The following is a 19,379-nucleotide window of genomic DNA, read 5'->3' as shown; positions in this document are numbered from 1 at the left end:
TCTGGGCCAGGGCGAGGGCAAAACAGGCTCCGGCACCGGCCTTGGCTATGAGGACCTCTTGAATGCGTTCCGTCAGGGCGGCAATCTTGTCCTTGGGAAGCTCTGGGATGCACTGGGATGATGGTCTCGCCGGAGTGACCTCCGATGACCGGAATGTTGATTCGTCGATGTCGACACCCTCACCGATGAACGTGTTGGCACGGATAATTTCCTGCGTGGAAATTACTAACACACGTCAGTGTCCAAAACTCCGGCCTTGGGTAGAGTGTCGCAGGCAATCGGGAACACCGAGTTGACCGGATTTGAGATGATTCCAATCATCCGGCGGTGAGGTCGTGGGCGATCTGTTGAACAGATTTATTTGCTGCCTGCTGCCTTGATTGCCTAACAAAACAAAAACAAACAAGATGCGCGCGTAAATCAGCACAAAACGAAATCGAAAAAGGCCAGCGCTGCCAGGTTGATCTGTCATACAAGGGGCGAGCCGATGCAGTTCAACGTAGTACCCGCGGTTCACAGCTTATGAGTCATATTTTTTGGAAAATTTTATTCGGAGTGTTTAGTCTTTAATAAGTCTATGGTATGGTGTTGTGTCCCCACGCTTCTTCCTCCCCTGTCGATTCAGAATTGTGTTGTTGTTCGAACACTCAGTGCTCAAACTCAACCCAATTACGAATCATCTCTGCGATACGGCTTTACGCAATAGGCCTGGCCACTTTAACGCTTGTGATGTTTCAATGCATTCCGATGCAATGGCGCACTACAAATGTTAATAAATGACAAGAGTGTGGGGCTAGGCGTCATCTAACCTAAGGCACTCTTCAGGATCCCTTCGAAAGATTGGCTGCGCTAGGGTCTGATTAGATTAGATTAGATAAGATAAGATTAGATTGAGCGAAAAAATCAGTGAGTTTGTGAGACAATTATTTAAGGAGTTTTTTTGAGATCAAGTGTCAAAAGAAGTTATTTTGACGCTCATCAAGATAAAAAAACGAAACGGAACATGGCTCTCCTCTCTCGCGCACGAAAGATCGATAAAAGGAAACTCCAAATATCTTCATTTTGATTATTCGGCGGAACTTCTATTTCACTACTACATTTGCTGGTAAATGGTTACACTTCGAAAAATGACCTGTTACTTTTTTGTAGTTTGACAACGTGAGAGCGATTTTCTTTTGCGTATTTCGCCTCCTCTCTTTTTCGCGGGTGGAGAAAGTTCGCATGCGAAAATGATTTTTTTTGCGATTATTCCATCCCTGATTTTTTTTATTAAAATCATTTTTTTATATTTTTGTGTTATTCCTATTAATTGAATCACTTTGTACTATTTCTTCTTCAATAAACCCTCCCCTAAATTTACACCCCACTGGCACCAGCCCCGGAGGAAGCCGCCGCACTCAGCGCATCGCTGGCCTGCTTGATGACCCGTCCCGTACAGGCGTAGTAGGCTCCAAGGTTGCGGTTCGCTTCGGCTGCCGCCACACAGGCCGCCACCTGTTCGGACGCCGCCGCCTGGACCGCTGCGCTCTGCTCCGGAGGCGCGACGGATTTCTCCACCAGCAGCTGGACCACGTGCTGCACCTTGGCGGCCTGTTGAGCCACCAGATCTTCAAAGGTTGGCGGCGCTGCGGCAGGATCGACGGGGGATTGAGCCTACGGATTGACAGTTGGTGAAACTTTTTTTTTTTTACAGCACGCACACCTTCCAAACAAACTCACCTTGGCGAATGCCAGTGCTGCCAGCACGACGAGAGCGAACAATTTCAGCGACATCGCGACCTCAAACTTTTTATTGAAATTCTTACAACTGCTGCGCTGTGTTCAGGCCACGTGTTCAGAGGGAGTGCAAACTGTGAGGTTAAGCGCGTTGACACACGTGTCTTCTTCTTCTTCGCGGGTTTGTTCTCGACGGTCCAACGGCGGAAAACTTAATTAAATTCTATCGCCATGACTTTATCGCTTTTATATGAAACTGGAGAACCGCCGCAATCGTACTCTCACACACATTCATACACGTCGGGGGATAGAATGCCTGTTGACAGAATAGTGTAGACACCGCCAGGACAAAGCTCTCGCAGGCTTAGCGAGCTTGTCGTCAAAAGCTTTGGTACGGGACTCCGAGGTTGGCAGGGAGGAAAACACGACGATGATAGCAAAAATTAGTTTGCCGTCTTATCTGCTCGTATTAATCATCGTAATAACTTAAACTTTCCACCCCGGGTTGTGGTTGGGGAAGAAGGAACAAGACATCATTCAGCGATTGAGATGTCATGTGATGTGGTCTTTATTTATTCGTCGTATATTTTCAAACCTTAAAAAACAATCAATAGCTCCAAAGAGCAACGTTAGCCTCTTCGATGACACGGGTTGTACAACGGACAAAGCCCATAATGTCCGTTTCTTGGGCAGCTGTCTGACAATCCGTCAGTTGGCCGGAATACTTCTGCCGAATCGCTTCCTTTACCTGTGCGGGGGCGGACGACATGTTCACTATGTCGTTCAACTGTTGCTGAAGCCTTTGCGCGTACTGAACGATCAGATCATTTATGGGGGGCGGTGTAGGTGGAGCTGGGTCAGCCTATTGTAAATGTTATTTAAATAAAGTATTAGAAAAACTGCACTTTAAATCTACATACATTGACACATCACACATTGACGAATGCCAGGACTGCCAGAAAAATAAAAATGATCAATTTGAGCACCATTTACGATTGATATCAATCAGAACATGGATTACTGTAAGATTTGTTGTCAGCTTCCAACTAAGAAAGATCTAATTGGTTTGCATTCACTATGAGTTGCTGCTTTTATAATAAAACGGCTAAAGCAAACATCCGGAGCGAAAGTAATGAGTTATACATTCAGACTAAAAAGGCAAACATTATTATTCATACATTTGAATATCAGATCGATTTCTGTTACTGATAGAAAGGTATCTTCAATATATCACGCAGTAGTTTGACACAAACAGACATAATGCAGTAAAAAATCATACAAAACACTCCCAACTGCAAAAGCCTACTAAAAATTTCGAAAAGCTTTACAGAAAGTTCGTTCAAAATTTATATATTTTTTATTTGGGCTGTCGATTTGAAAGTACATAATTAAATCTTTGTATTGATAAGATTACAAGATAAAACTTAGGTAAAAATTCAAGAGAAACATGATAACATTTAAAAAAAACCTCATTTGAAAATATATTTAATCTACCGAAAATGCCAATAAATTTCAAAACTTTCTACCTTGTTTTACTTATGATCAATAATGTTGGACAAATTTGTTTTTGGCATTGCTATGCATTTTTGAAATTGATAATTTTTGAAACTGTCAAAAATGCCTATCCTGAAAATTGCCATCAATAAGTACTTGTGAACCGCCCGTGTGGATTAATCGAACCGCGCACTGGAATTACAATCCAAAGGTCGTCGGTTCAAATCCCGCGGCGGGACGCCCTAAATTTTTCAGTGTCAATATGGGTATTTGGCGCCTTCGCCCCGTGCCATACATTCCCATTGAGAATTTTGGCACTAGCGTCAAGTCAATTTGGCTCGATTGCGAGAAATATCTCTATTTTTTTTTTCATTTTTGAACATTTTTGATCCAATCTTTTATTGCTGAGGTACAGGCCTCGACTTATATCAAAAGAGCATAAATTGTATTCTTTGATTTCAAAGTAAAATAATTGATTACATAATTTTTAAAATTGGTATATACATAAATATGAGAAAATTCACTACATTGTTGTTTACGTAACACGTATCAATTATTTAAAAAAAATAGGGTGTAACACTTATCAGAAACCATATTTTGTAAATATAATTTACGCAAAACTTACATTTAGTCAACAAAAGTGTGTAGAAACGATGCTCAAAATAAGAAATTTAAGATACTTTTTCCTACCTCTTGATTATTTTAAGAAGTGAACTTGGCACTATTTAGGTACATATAAAATATAATTAATTTTTTTAATGTTTTGAACAATCGGAATCAAACAAATAAAAATTCATTTAAAAAAATACGCAAATGCAATTTTTTCAAATGTTTTTTTTTCTTTTGATACTCTTAAAATTACTTAAAATAGCTTATTTTTAGATTTGTTCTTATTCGCAATATAACAAACACATAAAGATGTATCCATTTTCAGTTGTAATATTACCATGATTTTTTCCAAATGTGTACTGAGCAATTCTCTATGAAATCGGCCGAATTTGACCAATTTTATTTTTTGTATTTTTTATTTGGATCGAACTTTGTTGAGCCATTTTGTGTCATTGCCCAAGTAACATTTTTAAACCAACTAGCCACCACCAAGTTTTATTAAGGGTTTATTGTAGCATCTTGATTGCCTAATAGTTTAATTTGGGCATTCACCGCAACCAATAAGCAAGAGCTAATTAATAGGTTCTAACAGGGTTTTATGCCTCGGACATAAAACCGGGTGGAAATAAAAGCCTACTGGCTTTCAATAAGGTTTTATGAAAGTTTTAATAGAGGCTTGAAAACCAGATGGCAATGCCATGCCAAACGGTTTTATCGCATGCTTTGTTAAAACCTAGGGTGTTGTAGCTGTCAAGTGCCATTAGGCATGTAAAAAGCTCACTTAAAACCATAAGCTCCTTAAAGAGCATTTATCGCGGCCAAATAGCAGTGCATAAAAATGGCGCTAAACGCGTGCTCTGATTGAATATGATTGACCGCCATCTTGATTGAAAAAATATAAAACTGAAAAATTTGATTTAAATTTGATGAAAACACACATTTATGCTGAATTTCTGGTATGATTTATATAGCGATAGATGTTTAAAAATATTTTGAACATTTTTTTCAAAGAATTGCAATAAAATATTTTTTAACATTAAACACTATGATTACAAAATATTGATTTTTGATGAAGCGAGTTGAATTTTTTGGCTCTATCTCCCCTTCATTTATCAATAAAATTTCAACCGCAGATGAATTTGAGCCATCAATTGTGAGAAATAAGCTTTCAAATTATTTGGATTACCTCTAATATCTATTATTAATCATCGCCATTTTAGACAACCAGCTCCATAATTTAATTTGGCAAGACGAAGACTTATTTTTGCCAAAATAAAACCTATTTGGCATAAGACGTTTGAAGACGTATGAAATGTCATTTTTCCATAACTCCTGACTAGGTTTTAACAAAGGTTTTTATCAAGGCTTTGAGGATGTTGTTAGGATTCAGTTGTAAAGCCTTGAACTCCTATGTAGGTTTTATAAATAGACCGTAACAACCTTTTGCGGAGGTCCTTTTGGGTTTTAAGTGGGGTTTATCAAGGTTCTGGGGAGTTTGTAACGACTAAGGGGTTTTAATGTTGGTTTTGGCTGATAGGTTTTATAGCGGTTGTGACAGCTTTGATAAAGCCTAAAATGTTACTTGTGTGGTTCACCCATACAAATCTCCATACAATTTTGGCAGCTGTTTATACAAAAATGGTACGTAAATATTCGGTTACTTCTCAATGATTTTATTGATTGATTTAGTGTCTTCGACAAAGTTGTAGGTATTGATGAGGGCTATTCAGACAAAATAGGTACACCAAAAAATAATTTGATGATTTTTTTAATTATTTTTTTTAACAAAAAAAATATGGTTGCTGAGATACAGCGGCTTTAAGAAAAAGAAACAGGAAAATTGAAGTTTTATAAGACTCATCCAAACAACCCTTAAATTTATAATGTCGATATCTCGACGGTACTCCTAATAAGCTACCTCTCCACCAAAAATGAGCAAAAGTTACTTCAGTAAAGTCTGTTTAATAATGATTTTAAATAAAGTAACAAAAACAAAATCTCTGCCATCAGCAGTCCCTGTTTATATAGCCTGTCAACCTGTCAAACAAAAGACTACATGAACCTCGTGACGAAAAAAAAGCATCTTGAAAAAAGCGCCATGTACATTCGGCGAAGAAAAACGAATCATAACAAAGCGTCCCCCTCAATGACAGCAGGGTGATATAGGCGTTGGTGATTTCAAAAGAAGTTATGTTTGTTTTTTCTCAAATAAATTTACGGAAATAATGTTTTATTGAATTTGGATGATCAAGTATCAATAAAAGCAACGTTTTTCATCGTTTGTTGTCATTAGAACATCTTATTTTGCTTTTATATTAAAATGGGAATTGAAAATGGATGCTCAACATTCAAATGCGTTTTTCTCAAAAAGGATGGTGTGTACATGATGCTTTTTGAAATGTTGGCATCGATCTCAGCAACTCGTCGCCGTCGTGCTAACTTGTCGTACGTGCATTTTGGGCCAAATTGAGTTAAGAACGCCATTCTGTGCAGCTCACGATGCCTCACCTTTTGACCATCCGGAACCCCAAAATTCGTTTTCAATCCTGAGATATTCAACAAAAACCGAAAAAACTCCGTGCATTTTTGTCACTTTACATATGAAAGTAGTTTCAATCTTGTCGTGCTATCTTGTCACTCCCTGAAAATTGATGTAAGTGCGACAACTGGCCAAAGGGATTTCAGGTCAGAACGCGTTTGACGCACGTACAAGTTAGACTACCGACAACCAAACTTCTGGACAATGCACAGATTGGTCAGCCGAACAAAACGTGTTTGTTATTGTTTACATTGCGTACTTTCGTTTTTGTTTATTCAAGGTCAAACATTAAAACGGGTTTTTCTCGGAACGTCGAAGTGGCGGGTGCTACAAGATAGCACGACGACGTCGATATATCAATCGAACATAAAATGCCATGCTTCTCCATAAAAAAAATAGTCCCCAGTACATTTACCTCCAGATGCAGATTCGATTCCAATAAAATTTCCATGAGATTTGTCTGCCGGAAGGTTAGGAAAATCAGATGGAGTCAAGAGAATGCAATGTTGCGTGCAAGTCATGACACTCACTCTCTCAAATGTGATTACATTGAGACTGAGTGAGAGAGTGCCTTTGGCGCGCAAATTACGCGCCAGAATGGATTACGAATCTCACATTGTTTTCCTCAAACTTTGCTTGTGATTAGACTGTTATAAAGTTATAATGAATAGAAAAGTATAAAATGAACGATCATGCAACAAATCAAAACTTTTTTATGCAAATTTTCTGTACAAACTAAATTTTTGCTAACCAGTGCTCGCATCAGCTGACTGAGCGCCCCCTCTCACCGCTCACGAGTGCCTCTTTGTTTTGACAGCGCGAACAACGCAAATGCTGTCACTGTCAGCTGAAAACTTCTTCCAAAACAACAACAAACAGGACAGTGATTTTCACGAAATTTTCAAGTCCTAAACATATTTGCGTTTATTTGCGGTGAAAAGTTTTCGATTGCTATTTAAAGTTGCGCGCCCCCGTTCGACCACAATGGGCAACCAGCTGGTGGGAGTCGCTCCGTCGCAGATTTTCCCCGTCGAGCACTACCTTACGGGATCGTTCGAGTCGGACTTGCAGTACGAGTCGAGGTGGGTGGAAAAGTGCAGCGCAAGCTGTTAGGGTGGGTGCAGCTGTTGTTGACGGAGAGTTTATTTTTTCAGTATGGGCAGTACGCGGTTTTTGAAGGTGGCCCGGGCCAAATCCGACGAGGGACTGGTGGTGGTCAAGGTGTTTGTAAAGCACGATCCGTCACTTCCGCTGGAGCAGCACCTGGACAAGATCGAGTATATTAAGAAGAATCTGGCGAATGCGGTCAACTGTTTGCCGTTTCAGCGAGTGCTGGTAAGGATTAGAATTTAGAGATGGTTCTAGTTAAGATTAATTTGGTTGACACGGTTTCAGACAACGGAGCGCGCCTGCCTCATCATCCGCGAGTACGTCAAGCACAGCCTGTACGACCGCGTCTCGACCCGGCCCTTTCTGACCGTCATCGAGAAGAAATGGATCACGTTCCAGATTCTGTGCGCGATGCATCAGTGCCACAAGCAGAAGATCTGCCACGGCGACATCAAGCTGGAGAACATCATGATCACGGCGTGGAACTGGATTCTCCTGTCGGACTTTGCCTCGTTCAAGCCGACGTACCTGCCGGAGGACAACCCGGCCGATTACAGCTTCTTCTTCGACACCAGCCGGCGCCGGACGTGCTACATCGCGCCGGAACGGTTCGTCAAGTCGGCGAGCGGGGAATCGAAGCCGGACGGTCCGCTGGTCGGGGACGGGCCCTGCTATACCGGCAATCTGCAGCCGGAAATGGACATCTTCTCCGCGGGTTGCGCCCTGCTCGAGCTTTGGACCGAGGGAACGGCCCCGTTCGAGTTCTCGCAGCTGCTGGCGTACCGGCGCGGTGAAGTCGAGCTCGTGAACAAACACCTCGAGTGCATCGAGGACGATCGGTTGCGCAGTCTGCTCGCGTCGATGCTGAGTCCGAACCCGCGCCAGCGCAAGTCGGCGGAGATCTATCTGGACCAGGAGCGGGGCAAGCTGTTTCCGGAGTACTTTTACTCGTTTCTGCAGTCGTACCTGCAGATGTTTTCCACCATTCCGATCGTGTTTGCCGACGAGAAGATCCAGCGGCTGTACTCGGACATCGATCAGATCGTGAAGATTGTGACCGGGAAGGACGGTGGTGACGAGGAGCGGCAACAGCAGCGGAAACCGGAGGAGATGGGACCGATCAATTTGGAGAAGGCGAAGCAGTTGTTTGATAACGATGGGTTGATACTGATTACGGCGGTGGTGACGTCGTGCATTCGGGGTGAGTTCGATTTGGCAAGCGTTTTCACAAAATTTACATTTGATGGCTTGATTAGCTCTATTACGGACGTAAGCCTTACACTCTCTCTCCGACAGTCCAATCTAATTTTAACAGTAACATCGGATAGAATAATGAACAATGAATTCAGTTCTTCATGAAGAACTGTGCAATCAAACATATATGTTCTAGGCTAGTTCGATACGAAACCTAACTTTGATGGCGAATGCGCGGTTCTTATGTTGGTTTGAGTATCACCTTAGATCGATCCCGTAGTCACTTCGCGGTTTCCTGGAACATCATAAGGAGTTTTAGCATCTACTGTTTTTATTTCTTTGATTGCATCCTAAGCTTAAGTCGGTACTGCTTCAAGACACTCAGTCACACAACTACTCGCAATCCGCTAAAGGTTTCATGTTTTTTGCTGACTTGAGCTGCATTCTTGGTAATTAAATTCACTGTGCTAGTACTGTGCGTTCCTTGTTCCTTCAGCGAGGCATTTGCTGGCAATTCACCGCAGTCTCCCACAGGCCACCAACATGAAGTGCGCTGGGTGGGATGAAATTCCACTTCCATTACGTAGCTTTGCATTGCACAAGTACATACCTAGTTCTGGTTATTTTTGTTCGGTGCGTGAGCATTCGGAAGACACGGTGCAGGCTCTTTCGAAAGCCGTACCGTTGTTGGAGTGCAATTCTAGGATACCTCCTGTAGCGGTCACTGACCAGCTCAATGTGGACACAGTAAGTTCTTTATCGAGAGTCACACGACACTGTTTGTTCATCTCTTAGTGAACAACTCGTTGCAATGTTGGCGGAAATCAATCGATTTGTTTTGAATCAAATGTAATGAACGGTCTTTGTGGTAAATGTAAGGACAAACAAAGCTGCTAGGCTCATTTAATTTTTTTTTCATGTGCGGGTAGTTAAGATGATTGACAACTTTTCGCCAACTAGCCACTCACACACATGAGACCCCAGAAATGCCGCTTCGCTTTGTTTTTTCCCTGTCACCTTATCCAGAATTCTTAACTTTTAACGCACCGGCAAAGGGTAAACAATGCCCCAAGAAAGTCGACGACGCTGTCACCTTTATCGCTGAAGTTTGGTGAGTTCGTTTCATGTTTTTGCATTTTTGTAGTTATTCTGTTTTTGTGAATCTGAACTCTGTTTCATCAATTGGTTTTTCGCGTTTTTGAATCGATGGATCAAGTTTCCAAAAATCTGTCAGTGGATATTTGCGAGCTCGGATCGCCAAAGCTCATGGTGGAGCTGCGTGGACCCTTTTTAACACAGTCGGTACGCGATCCCAGTTTAAAAGATCAATCTAGCTAATTCTTATTTCCTTACAACTGGATAAACTGACGATACATTGTAATTAAACAAAACTAGTTTGGAGTTACTAAAGTAGTGAGTTAATTTGACGGTTTTTAAAACAGTAATGAGGTGCAGAAACGGTTACATTTCATGGCTTGCTTCGATCTTCTACTCCAACACTCCCCCTGAAGATGATGCCCATTGAACTCTGCCAGCTTCGTTCTATGCTAAGTACGGCTTTGTGAGTCCATTGCCACAGTGGTCCGAAACCGAAATCTAGCGTGACAAAATTGATAGCGGCCACACGTTAAGATTTAGAGCTTTGGTGTCGACGATCAGGGTCATTTTTAGGGTGGTTCAGGATTTTTATTTTGGCGGGATGACGAGATAGCGCTTTGGTGTCTTCAGAAAAGTTGTAGGGAACACCATTCTGAGCAACTTTGCTCAAGAGCACAAAGCTCTATCTTCAAATGGGAAGTTTTTAGAGCAATTTTTGTGATTTAGGTTAAGGTGTTTATGAAAAAATGAGTTTTTTGAATTTATCAACTCAGACCTATGTCGTAGCGAGTTGGTGTCTTCTAGACATTTGTAGAGCTTATCAAAACAAAAATTTATCTTTCAGTTTGAAAGTCGGACCTTTTAAACGAAAGTTAAAGCCAAAATTCGACGAAAAAGACGCCATTTTGAAATGTGAATAACTTGAAAAGGTGGTGGAATTTGACCTCGCTCTTGAAAGCATCTGAAAGTACACATTCTAGAGTACATTTGCTGAAAATATCTCGAAAGTCTTTTTCGTTTAACTATTTTAATCTCAATTTGATAATGAGCATTTTTAAATCGTTTTTTGCTCTTAACGTTGATAGAATTGATCAAAATTCGTTTTTAAAGAACAAAAATGTTCATTTTGACAAGCTCTACAATTGTCTGGAAGGGCTCAAAAATGTACAAAATGATCTAGGGTATTTGTCCCTATTTTGGGCCTACTAAGCAGAGCGTACCAACCTAGCTTATACTATATGAATAAGTTGGTTTGTTAATGTTAATGCTCGTACTTAATCACATATTTGATAAAAATATCATTGTTTAAGCCACAAATCAACACTAGAATGATTGATTTCACCTGCATTACGTGCATAATAAGCATGAACAAAATTCACTTAAGAGTTTAAACATAATTAAACATTTATTACGTAGCCAAACAGAAAGCCCGTAATATACAAGAATGACTGTAACATTCGAGAAGCGCACACACACTGGCACAGTTTGTAGAATTGTCAAATGCACCGAAAATATATCCATTTCTCTCCGATATGGACGAAGCAACTTTAATCAGTTATTTTATTGATTTGGTGGCAGTTTAGTGATTATTTTTGCAATGGGATTGTGCAACCCACCAATAAAAACACATTGCCGGTGGTTGGAGATTCGGGGGACGGCTCTCATTCATGTGCTGAGCGATGAAAACCGTGACGCTGAGTGTCAACAAGCGGTTAGCAAAAATGGTGAAAATGTTGGACCTAATGGACACCTAGCGATTTGCCAAGAAAAATGTGAAGAGTGATATATTTTTTACTTCATTTCTAATTTAGGAGGAAAAAGTGAATGATCCTTGTCTACCAAAATGAAGATAATGACTGCATGTAACATTCTCAAGTGGCAGATTCCTACCAGGTTTGGTAGACCCAAAATAGGTACTAGGCCCAAAATAAGGACAAATATTGGTTGTAAAAAAAGAAACAAGAGTTGCATTGTTAATTTGATTTGGTGACCCGCGGGTTATTTTCTTGAAATATTTCGAACTGTCAAAAATCTACCGGTGGATACTTTTCTACTACAGTTTTTTGTGTGATCAATGTGCTAGATACTTTGGTGGATTTTTGACAGTTTGAATTATTTCAAGAAAATCCACCGCGGTTAACCAAAATCAAATTAACAATACAACTAAGGTTTAGCTGAAATATTTCAGGAATCAACAAAATAATTAAATGTATTCCTGAAATATTTCACACTTATTTGATAAAAAAGCCCTCCCCAAAATAAGCTCATTTGGTCAAGATGAACCTCACTCTCACGAACGAGCAAGTACAGCTGTCAAACCTGCTCACACCAATACATCAACGATGTTTCCGATCCGTCCGAGGGATTGGAAAGACGAAGTACGAGCGAATGAAGTGGAGGAGGAGAGCAAGTCCAGGTTGACGAGCCGTCAAACCGAGTTGCTCGGGGATTCGTTTTTAAACATCAGCAGACTCAAGTCGCGTTTTTGTGCTTGTTCGAGGAAAAGTTTATTGAAAAGTTATGACATGCCATCGGAACCGTTTTCGAATATTTCGGACTGATGCCAGGGGTGGTCAAATGAGACTAGATAAAATCGCCTCTTATATCGCAATAGATCATATTTTGGATGTCAACTATCAATTTCTGAGTCAAAATCAGAATAGTTCAGACATTTTAGACTTTATGTTGAACACGACAAAGGTCGTTGAATTCAAATCACTAGAAAAATAAAGATACTTTAGTATGTTAGTTAGGCTGTTACCCAAGTAACATTTTAGGCTTTATCAAAGCTGTTACAACCGCTATAAACCCATCAGCCAAAACCAATATTAAAACCATTTAGTCGTAAAAAAAACTCCCCAGAACCTCGATAAACCCCACTTAAAACCCAAAAGGACCTCCACAGAATTTTGTTAAGGCCTATTTATAAAACCTACATAAGAGTTCAAGGTTTTACAACTGATTCCTAACCTCACTAAAGTCTTTAAAAAACCTTTGTTAACACCTTGCTAGGAGTTAGAGACAATTGACATTTCATATGTCTTTAAACGTCTTATGCCAAAAAAGGTTTTATTCTGGCAAAAAAAATAAGTCTTGGTCTTGTTAAATGATATAAATATGATGGTTTGCAAAAATGGCGATGATAAATATAAGATATTGTAGGTAATTAAAATAATTTGAAAGCCTATTTCTCGCAATTGGTGACTCAAATTCAGCTGCGGTGGCACTAATGGCACTTGACAGCTACAACACCCTTGGTTTTAAAGAAGCATGCAATAAAACCGTTTGGCATTGCATTACCATCTGGTTTTCGAGACTCTCTTAATACATTCATGAAACCTTATTGAAAGCCATTTGGCTTTTATTGTCAACATGTTTTATGTCAGAGGCATAAAACCTTGTTAGAACCTACAAATTAGCTCTTGCTTATTGGTTGCGGTGAATGCCCAAATAAAGCTTTTAAGCAATCAGGATGCTACCATAAAACCTTAATAAAACTAGGTGGTGGCTAGTTGCTTTAACGTTTTTTAAAACAATTTTCCGTTTCCATTTCCAGGCCTCAAATTCTGCACCTCCAAGCTGGCCACGCTGGAGATCCTGCAGGCGCTCGCGGAAAACACCGCCTCCGAAGCCATCCTGGACCGCATCCTGCCGTACATCCTGAGCCTGGCCCAGGACGCCAGCCCGCGGGTTCGCGTGTGCGCCCTGGACACCCTGACGCACTGTTTGGGGCTGGTGCGGAACCTGCCGCGCAGCGACGCCAACATCTTCCCGGACTACATCCTGCCGGCGATCGCACCGCTCGCGACCGATTCCTCGATCATGGTGCGGGTTGCGTACGCGAAGAACATCGCCACGCTGGCGGAAACGGCGGTCGGGTTTTTGGAGCAGTCGCAGTTCAGCTGCAGCTCGGAGAACCATCCGCCGCCGCACTACGAGAGTGAGCTTGGGGCGCTGCACGAGACGTTGCACCAGTCGGTGTTGTCGCTGCTTACGGACGGGCAGCCGATCGTGAAGCAGATGCTGATGGAGTCCGGGATAACGAAGTTGTGCGTGTTCTTTGGGCGGCAGAAGGCGAACGACGTGATTTTGTCGCACATGATCACGTTTCTGAACGACAAGGAGGACAAGAGTCTGCGCGGGTCGTTCTTCGACTGTATTGTTGGGGTGGCGGCCTTTGTCGGGTGGCACTGCTCGCCCATGTTGATCCCGTTGCTCCAGCAGGGCCTAACCGATCCGGAAGAGTTTGTGATCGCCAAAGCGATCCGCGCCACCACGCTGCTCATCGAACTGGGGCTCATTCAGAAGCCTGGGATCATCGAGTTTATCGCCGAGTGCGCGTGCTACCTGAACCATCCGAATCTCTGGATTCGGCACGAAATCTGCGGGTTGATATCGACATCGGCCAGGATCCTGAGCGCGCTGGACGTTCAGTGTAAGATCATGCCGTCGATCGTGAACCACCTGCGCAGTCCGCTGATACAGGTCGAGAAGCCGGAGCTGCTGATGGACAGCTTGTTGGCGCCGATTCCGAGGAATATTTATGACGCCGTGGTCAAGTGTCACGACATCAACCAGCTGATTGAGGTGATTCGGGAGCGGAAGGTGGCGCGTAGCAAGTGCAGCGAGGGGTTCATTCCGCAGTACGGTGAGATGACGACGCAGATGAAGAATGTGAGTAGAGTGAAGCACGTTGAGAAATGTTTAGTCATTCCTTGAAATGGATTGCTTCTCAATTAAGGACGTGAAGCTGAGAAAGCTTCAAACTCTGGAATCAAGCGCACCGTCAACCCATTTTTTAATAATCAAAGCGAGTTTGTTTCTTGAGGTTTGATCGCTGATTTTAGATCTCCTGATTTCGAAAGAACAAAATTCTTGATTATTTTCATCCGTAGGTTTGATCCCGTCTGTCTCTCATTGATTTCTGAATGCTGCATGGGAGTACATCTCTGTTGTTTGCAACATTCATTTGGCAAATTCTTTCCGATACATTGACGGAAAACTCAGTCAAGCCGGATCCTTGGGAACATACACACGACGAACACTTTTAAAAGGCTGGCCAGTTCTCGCACTCTTTTAGCCGGCCCGGTTTCTGTGGGAACCAAGCCTGCTAAATTCTAAAGAAAAGCGGTTTTTTTCTACCTAGAATTGCTGTGTAATATATTCACAACTTTATGCCTTTTAATGAAAATCAACAAAAAATCAACTTAAAAACCTTCATTTTCAGAAAAATACGTTTAAAACACGAACTAGACTCACGCGGCGCAAAAAACAAAATCACAATGAATGACGCGTCGTCGGTCTGTTTACACAAACAATCCGACAGGAAAACCGTTTCGGCGAAACGTGGCGAAATGTCACCAATGTTCTACCATACACCAGTGCGAGTGTCACTCTTGAGCAAAAATGGCCCAATGCGACATAAACTTTGAAAAATATTTGCAACGGCCTTAACAAACTTTTTAAAACATTCAAAATTTGATCAAAAGTTCTTCTTGAGGTACTTTGAACACTTTTCTACCAGGGTCAGTATGATTCTAAACCTGTCGACTCAGAATTGTGTTGTTGTTCGAACACTCAGTGCTCAAACTCAACCCAATTACGAGCCATCTCTGCGAATCGGCTTTACGCAGTAGGCCTGGCCGCATTAACGCTTGTGATGTGTTTCAATGCATTCCGATGCAATCACGGTTTGTCTAAAGGTTATTTTTATAAAACTTGAATGAACCTCGGTAATTCTTTCTGGAGCTTGTTGAGGGGACTGTCCCGAGTCAGGGAAACTGTTTTTCAAAAAAATCTATCGGTAAAAATTGATTTTATCTCATTTTGAAGTTTTTATATTGAATATTTAAGCTATAATCATGAAAAAATATCAAAGAAATTGCTGAAATTTTGATGTTTTTTTCAATTCATTTCATCAAAACATCAGTTTTGAGTACCCTAAACATTTCTTCAATATCCTAATATCATGGAAAAATGTATATCTTGGTCGTTAGTTTCGATAATAGCTGCAAAATAGGTTTTTTCCTCCTTGTTATTTTTTTTTTCTGGAAACTTCAACTTTATTCGTGTTAATCAAAACTGCTTACTTGTTTTTTAGCAAATAAAATCCAGAATAAATTTGTAGAATAAACAACAATTTAAGTGCAGAGAAAGCTGTTAATTTAAAAATTCTGTGATATTTATTCCCTTTTCTTCCTACTACTACTTCAAGTTATTCAAGGATGACAAATCAAAAGTCCTGAGTTGGATTTTAATATTATTTTATTTGTAGAAAAAAAACACGTTGACAAATTTTTGAACATCTTACCAAATTCTGCTAAGCGACTTAAGTGTATTGTCGAATACGGTTTACGGTGTTCCAATACAACAATCTCTACGTAAACGGCATGGCCAAACCCTTAAGTGCTCGGATCGGCTTAAAATTTCGAGATTCTCTACCCAAAATAGTTTTATTTTATTCCTTTTTTTGTTGTGGTTCCTGCCGCGTTAAGGTGGGCCATAAAATGGTAATTTTGACGATTTTGCAAAAAAAACTTGAAGTAGTAGTAGGAAGAAAAGGGAAAAAATTGCACAGTATTGATAAACACGAATAAAGTTGATGTTTCCAGAAGAATTAAATAATAAGGGGGAAAAAAACCTATTTTGCAGCTATTATCGAAACTAACGACCAAGATATACATTTTTCCATGATATTAGGATATTGAAGAAATGTTTAGGGTACTCAAAACTGATGTTTTGATGAAATGAATTGAAAAAACATCAAAATTTCAGCAATTTCTTTGACATTTTTTCATGATTTTAGCTTAAATATTCAATATAAAAACTTCAAAATGAGATAAAATCAATTTTTACCGATAGATTTTTTTGAAAAACAATTTCCCTGACTCAGGACAGTCTCCCCAACAAGCTCCAGAAAGTATTACCGAGGTTCATTCAAAATTTATAAAAATAACCTTTAGACAAGCCATGGCAATGGCGCACTACAAATGTTAATAAATGACAAGAAGAGTGCAAGGCGTCATCTAACCTAAGGCACTCTCCAGGATCCCTTCGAAAGATTGGCTGCGCTAGGGTCTGATTAGATTAGATTAGATTAGATTAGAAACATTCAAAGTATCCTAACTTATGATCATTTCAATTTGCAAATTTTCAGGCTAAATTTTGTAAGAAAAACATTGACAATCAAAATCACTCCAGTTCTTGAAATAATCTTTTTAAAAAACGAACTTGGACATTAGCCTACCCCAGCAATGTTTTTAAAATATAAATGTTGAGAAAAGTCTTACCAGTTGAATTATATTTGAAAAATACATTTAAATCCTATCAATGTCACCCCGGTTTACGGTAGACAAAACTGGGTGTTGCTAAAAACGGGATGACACTGTAGTGGTGAAATAGTTTTACAGTTGAAACACTTTAATGTGTTTAAAAGTTTTTCAACATTCAGCAAATTTGCAAGCCAAATGAGCGCTTCCCTAACACGAACGGGAAGGCCAAGTACCTCTAGCTTATAGAAGCCTGAAGATTACAGCGAGGGATCTGGGTTTACCAGAAAAGGCGATGAATGCCGTCTCAGAGTTCGAGTGCTTGAAGTTAGCGATCAAAATTGAGCAAAATGACCAATATAGCTATCTTTAGTGAAAGCGACAGCTAGCAGAATGTTGAATCTTTGAATGGCAAAAATAGAATTCTAGGTGGAATAAAAATGCGGTGATTCGGATGGGTTCTAGCTTGTCGCTAGTTTTTATACACAGATCGTTCCGTATGAGCACGTTATCAGCAAGAAAACAGACAGAGACTTCCTTGAGTCAGGATTTGCCAAGTGGAGAGGGATAGAAATCAATTCTCTGGGTTTTCTTCGAAGTCTTCATTAAGCTCACGTGATTTTGGTTATTTGGTTATCCACTTGTTGCAACCGTCAATTTCGTCACGTATGTTCGATGACATGAAACGGGGGGATGGCAACCCTATTCCGACCAAAGCAAACTGACGCAGTCGACATTAGCACGGTTGTCAAATGAGAGCCCACAACAAAAGCACTAGCTGTCAAATGGTAGCCCATAACAAATCATTGTTTGGGTTTTTGATTTTCAAATTTTCCGCAATTTAAACGATAAATTCCTGAAAAAAAACACGTGAATTGTGTTGCTGATGGCTAATTCTATCATATTCTTGTAGATTCCATCCCAATATTGGCTGAAAATTCATATCGAAAAAAGTGATTTTACTGTTTACCTTTTTTTGCTTTTTTTCTTTTGATCGACAAAACAGTGCGCCCGTACACTCAGAATCGGCATTACACATTTTCCAATTTGCTTTTACACATTTGCATGGGACTTTTGAGTGCAACCAGGATAACACACTTTGTGTAACCATAGTAATATGTATAATACTTATTGTCAGTGTTTGTTTTTTGAACTTTCAAGATGGCGTCTTCTTCGCTACCCCCTGACATGAAAGCATGAAATGGATGCTTGTCTGTCTTCTTCTTTCTGCAATTTTGAGTAGGGCCAACAGATCGTAATTTTGTTGTTGTATTTTGCGGTTGCTGGTATGGACTACGGGCGATATTTATTGCTTAGCAAAATCTTAGCGGGTTGCAGACTGAATTTCGTCATGCATATGTGATAATTGTCCAGCCCAGGTTGCTTAGATATTTATTGCTCGCGTGTTGCCGAACAAAACTCATGATAAATTTCCTCTCCCCGCAGCTCTTCCGCCGCCTCACCACCGAGGGCCTCACCGACCAGATTGAGGCCCAGCTGCTCTCGATGAGCGCCCACCTGATCAAGCTGCACCGCTACAAACTCGCCGAGACGACCCGCGTCGGGCCGCACAGCAACGGGCGAATCACGCTGGACGCCCGGGCCGACCCCATCCGGGAGGTCCTGCTCTGCGACCGGATCGGCAAGCTGGAGGTCAAGAGTGCCGCCGTCAAGCAGCGCAAGTCCGAGTCGGACGCCGCACAGGCCCAGGAGTGGCAGCACATGTTTGCGGATTCGCACTCGCCGTCGCCGACCTCGCCGGTCGTGACGGATTCGGTGGGGTCGGTGCTGACGGTGACGGCGTTGGCTCCGCCAACGCAACCGACGCCTACTTCGAGCTTGGTTGAGTACAGCATGCCGGAGCGGACGGCACTGCTGGAGAAGAGGGCGGATTGTCGGGTTGAGTTTGAGGGTTTGGTGGGGAAGTTGAAGACGCGGTACGCTTCGTACGCGTTGAACCGGGAGTTGCGGGATCCGACGATGACCAGTTCGCCGCTGCCGGTGGGGTGGAAGATGAGCGGGACGCTGGCGGCACATTTGCATGAACACAAGGCGGCGGTAAGTAGGATGACGACGTTGAAGCCATACGGATCGTTGTTTGCCAGTGCTTCGATTGACGGGACGGTGAGGTTGTGGGACTGTAACAAGCTGGACGGGCAGCAGTCGATCAACCGCTCGAGGCAGTCGTACCACGCGAATAGTCCGCTGCACGCGATCGCGGCCTGCGACGCCGGACAGTCGTTGGCGATCGCGGGGAAAGATGGCGCCCTGTTGCTGCTCAAGATCGACACCAACTCGAGCAAGATGGCGCTGCAGCAGGCTCGTCATCTGGACTCCAGTACGCGGGTTGA

At 41.6% G+C, this 19,379-nt stretch overlaps 3 protein-coding genes across 3 annotated transcripts in view; 1 reads left to right on the top strand and 2 right to left on the bottom strand.

The window, feature by feature from the left end:
* Window positions 1–1,265: 1,265 nt before the first annotated feature.
* LOC120427028 (uncharacterized) lies at window positions 1,266–1,929 on the bottom strand. Its single transcript, XM_039591849.2, has 2 exons — window positions 1,720–1,929; window positions 1,266–1,653 (listed from the first exon to the last, which is right to left on the bottom strand). The coding sequence occupies exons 1-2, from the start codon at window positions 1,771–1,773 to the stop codon at window positions 1,357–1,359; spliced, it is 351 nt and encodes a 116-aa protein (XP_039447783.1). The 5' UTR covers window positions 1,774–1,929; the 3' UTR covers window positions 1,266–1,356.
* Window positions 1,930–2,278: 349 nt separating this feature from the next.
* On the bottom strand, window positions 2,279–2,720 carry LOC120427029 (uncharacterized). The gene is made up of 2 exons (XM_039591850.2): window positions 2,652–2,720; window positions 2,279–2,578 (listed from the first exon to the last, which is right to left on the bottom strand). Exons 1-2 carry the CDS (start codon window positions 2,703–2,705, stop codon window positions 2,324–2,326), a joined length of 309 nt encoding a protein of 102 aa, XP_039447784.1. The 5' UTR covers window positions 2,706–2,720; the 3' UTR covers window positions 2,279–2,323.
* A 4,485-nt stretch (window positions 2,721–7,205) lies between these two features.
* LOC120427023 (phosphoinositide 3-kinase regulatory subunit 4) overlaps window positions 7,206–19,379 on the top strand; it is a 13,183-nt gene continuing 1,009 nt past the window's right edge. The window contains exons 1-5 of the mRNA XM_039591843.2: window positions 7,206–7,440; window positions 7,513–7,693; window positions 7,754–8,669; window positions 13,317–14,434; window positions 18,475–19,379. The exon at window positions 18,475–19,379 is cut by the window's right edge and continues 621 nt beyond it. Of these exons, the coding sequence (XP_039447777.1) occupies window positions 7,343–7,440; window positions 7,513–7,693; window positions 7,754–8,669; window positions 13,317–14,434; window positions 18,475–19,379 (3,218 nt within the window). The 5' untranslated portion in view covers window positions 7,206–7,342. The remainder of the gene's footprint in view (window positions 7,441–7,512; window positions 7,694–7,753; window positions 8,670–13,316; window positions 14,435–18,474) is intronic.

Source organism: Culex pipiens, chromosome 1, assembly GCF_016801865.2.
Source record: "Culex pipiens pallens isolate TS chromosome 1, TS_CPP_V2, whole genome shotgun sequence".
NCBI lineage: Eukaryota > Metazoa > Arthropoda > Insecta > Diptera > Culicidae > Culex > Culex pipiens.
Note: the sequence above shows the minus strand (reverse complement) of the source record. Positions and strands in the feature narration are given on the sequence as shown.